This window comes from Oncorhynchus mykiss, chromosome 27 (genome assembly GCF_057628025.1).
Source record: "Oncorhynchus mykiss isolate SJ-2025 chromosome 27, ASM5762802v1, whole genome shotgun sequence".
Taxonomy (NCBI): domain Eukaryota; kingdom Metazoa; phylum Chordata; class Actinopteri; order Salmoniformes; family Salmonidae; genus Oncorhynchus; species Oncorhynchus mykiss.
In genome coordinates, this window is record NC_143048.1 from 8,492,889 (window position 1) to 8,500,000 (window position 7,112).

Consider the following 7,112-nt stretch of genomic DNA (forward strand, 5'->3'; position numbering starts at 1 on the left):
CATGTGACAAATTTTGATTTGATTTGATTTCTCCCATTCTTCTCTGCAGATCCTTTCAAGCTCTGTAAGGTTGGATGAAAAGCGTCACTGCGCAGCTATTTTCAAGTCTCTCCAGAGATATTCGAAAGGGTTCAAGTCCGGCCTCTGGCTGGGCCATTCAAGGACATTCAGAGACTTGTCCCAAAGCCACTCCTGCATTGTCTTAGGTGTGTGCTTAGGGTCATTGCCCTGTTGGAAGGTGAACCTTCACCCCAGTCTGAGGTCCTGAGCACTCTGGAGCAGGTTTTCATGAAGGATCTCTCTGTATATTGCTCCATTCATCTTTCCCTCGATCCTGACTAGTCTCCCAGTCCCTGAAAAACATCCCCACATCATGATGCTGCCACCACCATGCTTCACCGTAGGGACGGTGCCAGGTTTCCTTCAGACGTCGCTCTTGGAATTCAGGCCAAATAGTTCAATCTTGGCTTCATCAGACCAGAGAATCTTGTTTCTCATGGACTGAGAGTCATTTAGGTGCCTTTTGGCAGACTCCAGTGTGCTGTCATGTGACATAATCCTGTCTCAACCTCATGGCTTGGTTTTGCTCTGACATGCACTGTCAACTGTGGGACCTTATATAGACAGGTGTGTTCCTTTCCAAATCATCCAATCAATTGAATTTACCACAGGTGGACTCCAATCAAGTTGTAGAAACATCTCAAGGACGATCAATGGAAACAGGATGCACCGGAGCTCAGTTTCGAGTCTCATAGCAAAGGGTCTGAATACTTATGTAAATAAGGTGTCTGTTTTTTTTATCTTTAATAAATGTGCAAAAATGTCTAAAAACCTGTTTTCATGTTGTCATTATGGGAAATAGTGTGTAGATTGATGAGAAAAAAAAACTATAATACATTTTTAGAATAAGGCTGTAACGTAACAAAATGTGGAAAAGGGGAAGGGGTCTGAATAGTTTCCGAATGCACCGTATATAACACACAAAGTCCTATGTTATCTATTTTAGCCTTGATGTTAAATAACATGAATAACGAACTGTTCCCTTATATTGAATACCCCTTATATTGAATACCCCTTATATTGAATACCCCTTATATTGAATACCCCTTATATTGAATACCCCTTATATTGAATACCCCTTATATTGAATACCCCTTATATTGAATACCCCTTATATTGAATACCTCTAGCACACAGACACAGGTGGTGGGTAATGTGAGAGTGAGGCGACACAACATACTGACCAGAAACTAGTCTGAATATGTTAATCATTTCCCTGGACTCGTTCTCATTCAACCAAGCCAAAAAAAAAAAAAAACAGAGGGGAGAGAGAGAGAGAAGTGGGATCACATTAAATGAATATTGTGAAGTCTGCTCCCTAGGGAGGCAGGCTTGAGCAACACTTCAAACCGAGAGAGAGGGAAGGAAGCAGGAAGAGAGGCTAGATTCTGGGATTGAAAACGACTGGTTAACCTCATGTAAGTGACACATTTTGGTCATGTTAATGTTGTCACATTGTATTGTTGAGTATGCTAGTGTCACGAAATCACGTGGGGGGCACCATTGCTTGTGCAGACTTGACCTTCTTTCTACATGACAGTCTTGAGATTGAACGAGCTGTTACACAGCATCCAAGGGGTTAAACGGTTGTTGAACCTCATCAAGTTTGGTGTGTCTGTTTAACAGAAGCCAGGCCAGATCGCTAATATTATCCGCAGTAATAGGTTGGTCAATGCCCCCTTTCAAAATGAACTTGCAATGAGATCCAAAATACTGTTTGTGAGATACTCAAGGTTAGGCATTGTGTTTATTGGGATACAACAATAAACAACTCCACAGATTTAACTTGAGCACCGAGGGTAACATTAGTTCAGCTGTATCAGTATGGTTAATATTTAACCCCTCTCAGACAGTCCAGTACAGACTATGCGTACATAGTGTCCTTGAAAAATGCACCCCCAACGCCCCACGAATCAACCTCATGGAAAGTGTGTCTGTTGTGATGGAGAGGAGGGGATTTTTGACAGTGAAAGGAGCTATAGTTTGACAGATTGTGTCATTGCTGTAGTTCAAATCTCTATTTTCTTCCTTCACACGTTTGTTTTACGAATCCCTCACTCACTATCTCGGTCTCCCTCCTTCCACACTCTCTTTTTCAGCGTCTGAACATTTCAGTCACATTGGTGGGTGACAATAACCTGGACAATTAATGGCAATATGTTGATTACACTGTACTGTGTATCACCCATTTGTTATCTATTGCTGACATAGGGCGGCGCACAATTTGACCAGTGTGGTCCGGGTAAGGATTTGGCCCGGGTTAGGCCGTCATTGCAAATAAGAATTTGTTCTTAACTGACTAGTCTAGTTAAATAAAGGTTCAATAAAAATAATATTATGAATGTATTATTCAATAGATATCTTGGCAGGGAGTCAGGCTCATTAAAGGAGGCCATGCCCTAGTGAACTTTAAAACCAATAGAAATCTCGGCAACTGCATCACTTCCTCGTTCTGAAGAGGGAAGAAGTAGCGTGGTGAGACAGTCAGGGGTCATAGCCCTTAACAATTTGGATCATCATAGATTACAATCAGCTTCTGTTCTCAACAGAGGACCAATCTCTTTTATCCTGTCCCCCTTCTCTCTCTCTCTCATATATATATATATAGTGCTCGGACAACACAAAACCACATAGGTTCTGCAAAGTAAACCAGGCAATTTGCACGTGCATAGACTGTTTTTACTGTGTTGACTACTTGACTACATTGTATACCTCCGGTATAACTACTCTATCCTTTTTTAATAAGATTTGCTACAAAGCCACAGATCTTTATTGAAGTAAGAGATCATTTGTTACTAGCTCGAAAATGTCTAGCAATTCAGCATGGTTCAAATCTGGCATATAGGAAAGTAGGTTATTGAGTTATGAATCACTAACAGTATGTCATGGGGCCGTTAGTTGAAATCAAAGAGAAGTGGACCTACTGTATTGTTGACCATTGACTGGAAGGAAAGAAATGTTGAGAATCCAGTACAAGGAAACTGCCCGATCCTTTACTCCACTGGCACAATCCAAACATTTACAGGAATTTCCTCCATGTACCACATATAGCCTGAGGGGTGGGGGGTGGGGTAGTGGGTATTGTAGCAAGCTTTTAGCAATATGACTGTCAAAACCCCTAGTGAGGAGGGTTTCAAAAAAGAGGAGTTACAGTATAGACAGTTTCTGTCCCCAAAATATTATTGTGATCACGTATCCCATTCCTGGGTTAAGAAGCATATGTCCTCTGGCTCAGCGACGCCAGACTGGCGCTCCAACTGATACCAACAAGACAGGACTGGCCCACGACCTGACCTGAATGGTGTGTGTGTGCGAGCGTGCGTGCGTGCGTGTTTGTCAGTCTGTGCTCGTGTGACTGTTCCTGTGTGTGTGTTTTTTTCTCATACATTCATGAACGAGAGGTAGAAGAACTGAAAAGGACAGCGCTAGAGCTACAAGGATCCACCGAATCAGGAAAGGCTGTTTGTGGGAGGAGAGAGAGAGAGAGAGAGAGAGCGAGAGAGAGAGAATGAGACGGAGAGAGAGAATGAGAGAAAGAGAGAGAGAGACAAAGAGAGAGAGAGAAAGTATGCAGGTAGAGAGACCAAGGCATTAGGTGTCCTATTACAGATACTAGTTTGGTGTTGTTTTGTCAGCAGGGGCTGGGTCATCCACAACAAGTCCATGTGGATTTCAGCAGCACGGATACACACAGAAACACACCGGCAGTCATTAATACAGCAGCAGATTTTCACCGCAGCCGGACAAGTTAGGCGGCCTGCATGATAGATTAAGTACCACTGCCTGTGAATTGAGAGACAACGAATAGGGTAGGAGAAGGACGAGAGAGAGAAAGACAGGGAGAGAGAATAACCGTACGGACCGGCACAGAGTTGTGAGAGGTAGAACTTCAGAAGCAGAGGGAGAGAAGGCACAAGGCGAAGGGGAAGGGAGAGACTGTTGAAGGGAGTTCTACTTGCTCCAGAGACCGAAGGGCAGTGCATCCTCTGTACCCTGTGATCTGGGCCAGCTGAGAGGGGACTTCTGCACCATGGATGTGAGTAGAGATGGAGACTACAGTCTGGGGAAAATAGGGGATCAGGCTATTCACTTGTGGAGTAGTATCGGTCACCTGTCACTCAGCTCTTACTGTGGACTCGTACAGCAGTGGTTTACAGGATGACAGTGATGGGACTTTAGGGAAAACATTTGGGATACCATGCCCATGTTTACCTGTGTAATAAATGTACGGTCTGTGTGTTTAGTGAACAATTGTTATACATGCAAATAGTCCCTTGCAAAGCAAGCGATCCTCAAGTGCATTTGAAAGTGTTACCATGTTAGTATTACTGTGTTTCTGCTGACAATATCACATTTTTGTGAGTTCTACACTGCTAGTCAAAGGTTTTATAACACCTTCTCATTCAACGGTTTTACATTGTAGAATAATGGTGAAGACATCAAAACTATGAAATAACACATATGGAATCGTGTAGTAACCAAAATATTGTTAAAAGTTAATTTGTAGAATTACTTTCCTTCTTAAAGCCTTTGAGCCAATCCGTTGTGTTGTGACAAGGTAAGGGGTGGTATACAGAAGATGGCCCTATCTGGTAAAAGACTAAGTCCATATTATGGCACGGACATCTCAAATAAGCAAAGAGAAACAACAGTCCATCATGACTTTAAGACGTGAAGGTCAGTCAATATGGAAAAGGTGATGTTTTGATGTCTTCACTATTATTCTAAAATGTAGAAAATAGCAACAACAAAAAAAGACAAACCCTTGAATGAGTAGGTGTTCTAAAACTTTGGACCGGTAGTGTAAAAGTGGGAAATAGACATAGATTAGGGTTCTTGTGATTGTACACATCTGTCGTTGGTGGCAGAAATGCTAAGTGACCAGTGTTCAGTTTGTGTAGGAAACTGGTGTGCGTTTGTGTGTGTATGTATGCCTGTGTGTGATCATGCAAATATGTGTTGTTGGAGAACCCTGCCTTTGATTATAACTCAAGTGCTTCTCTAAAGGTCTTTCTTGGTTTAAAAAAAAATTATATTTATTTTTGTTGCTTTTACCAGGTAAGTTGACTGAGAACACATTCTCATTTACAGCAACAACCTCAATAGATACTGGGGAGAGGAGTGGGATGAATGAGCCAATTGTAAGCTGGGGATGATTAGGTGACCGTATGAGGGCCAGATTGGGAATTTAGCCAGGATACCTGTTTCACGTCCCATCCAAAAGACAGCCCCCTGCACAGGGCAATGTCCACAATCACTGCCCTGGGGCATTGGGAAATTATTATTTTTTAGACCAGAGGAAAGGGTGCATCCTTCTGGCCCTCCGACACCACTTCCAGCAGCATCTGGTCTCCCATCCAGGGTACAACCAGGACCGACCCTGCTAAGCTTCAGAAGCAAGCCAGCAGTGGTATGTAGGGTGGTAAGCTGCTGGCACTCTAAAATACAATCCACAATGAAGAGAGAGCACCTTTTTATACACTAAAGTGAAACATGTCAATTGATTTTATCGGTTAAACCTTCTGTGAGCCAGTTCTGCCTCCCAAGATGCTTTCTCAATGCAAACTGGGTCTAGTCCCATTGTTTACTATTCTGCATGTGCCAAACGACCTGAACACACCTCTGTCTCGCTCCCTCACACATGCATAGACATTTGCATTCTCTCTCTCTCTCGCTCTCTCTCTCTCTCTCTCTCTCTCTCTCTCTCTCTCTCTCTCTCTCTCTCTCTCTCTCTCTCTCTCTCTCTCTCTCTCTCTCTCTCTCTCTCTCTCTCTCTCTCTCTCTCTCTCTCTCAGTGAATTCTTGCACTGAGGTCATTGAGATGGATTGTGTGATTCAGGTTCGAGTTGTGTCTCTGTAATTATATAATGTTGTTTTTAGATATCTTGTTGCAAAGTAGGCGATCCTCAAATAATATATTTGAGCAAATGAATGTGTGCGGCCTGCAGTTAGTGACCTATAGTTTTTATGTGGTCTACAAATCACTCGGAGTCCCTATTTTCGATAGTTTGCTATGTATTGTATGTATATTGCTGGTCAACTTTGATGAAACATTGCAGGTATTTCGGTTGTGTTTGGTACTGGTCAGTCAGCTGTCAGCTCCGAGATGTGTATAGTCACATTTCAAGTTGAACTGGCTGACCTTCCTCTTCTCCCACCTCTGTACTCTCCCATCCATTCTTTCTTTCTATCCTGCTCATATTGACCTAGATTAGTTGACCTAGATTAGTTCCTACATCTACGTGGAGAGTTCCACCAACCAGCAGCATCTCCATGACTCATGCAAATCATACAGGATCTTTCTTTCCCTCTCTCTCTCTGTGTGTGTGATTCAAATTAACACTTACACACAGTGAGCACTGTTCCCTCTAAATTGCGCGCGTTCGCGGCCGCGAACCTCCTGCAGGACCACCGCACAGAGGAAATGCCATGTAGCGCAGAAACAGACCCAAGCGATTGAACTTCACTGAGTTCTCCTTATTAGTTTTCACTATATTATAGATCGACTTTTTTTCCCCCGGTGATCGAATCAACATTATATCAGACACCCTTCAATGCACCAAACCAGAACAAGTCTAACGTTGCAAGATTGAGTCTTTGATTTTGTGGCAGCTAGAGCGCAATGGGGAAGATTTAAATTGGTGGGTGTAGCCCGCGAGCGGCGTTTCAATCACCGGCGAGTGAACGCGTTTTTCAGATCAGACCGCAAAGCAGCAGTTAGCGAGTTATCGACCCTTGCCTAGATACATATAAATCAGCAATGGGGAGTTACTGCTTCCAACAAAAGGTGTAGGCTACACGTCAAGCCGTATTTGAAAAGCCAGTCCGGTAAAAAAATTACAGTAGGTCTTGTTTTTTTTGTTGCTTTAGCACCATATAGCTGATTCCCCCCCAAAAATCAACGCTTGATGATGAGTTGGTTATTTGAATCAGCTGTGTAGTGCTAGGGCAAACAACAAAATGTGACCCCAGGGGAGTGTCTTTAACTGTTTCAGATTGTAGTCAGTTAAATGAACAGTATATGTATATCTCACTTCCCCTTTTCTCCGAAG

At 42.9% G+C, this 7,112-nt stretch overlaps 1 protein-coding gene across 4 annotated transcripts in view; it reads left to right on the top strand.

Moving 5' to 3' along the window:
* The first annotated feature begins 1,273 nt into the window (after positions 1-1,273).
* Positions 1,274-7,112, top strand: part of LOC110507446 (transmembrane protease serine 4) — a 16,598-nt gene continuing 10,759 nt past the window's right edge. The window contains exon 1 of one of the 4 annotated variants that reach the window (XM_036964695.2): positions 1,274-1,478. Coding sequence is in view for 1 of the 4 variants with exons in the window: in XM_036964692.2 (XP_036820587.2) it covers positions 4,091-4,096 (6 nt within the window). In the remaining 3 variants the exon portion in view is untranslated. Of the gene's footprint in view, positions 1,479-3,442; positions 4,097-6,460 lie in introns of those variants that run through there. The other 3 variants (XM_036964692.2, XM_036964696.2, XM_036964693.2) reach the window with 3 other exon arrangements.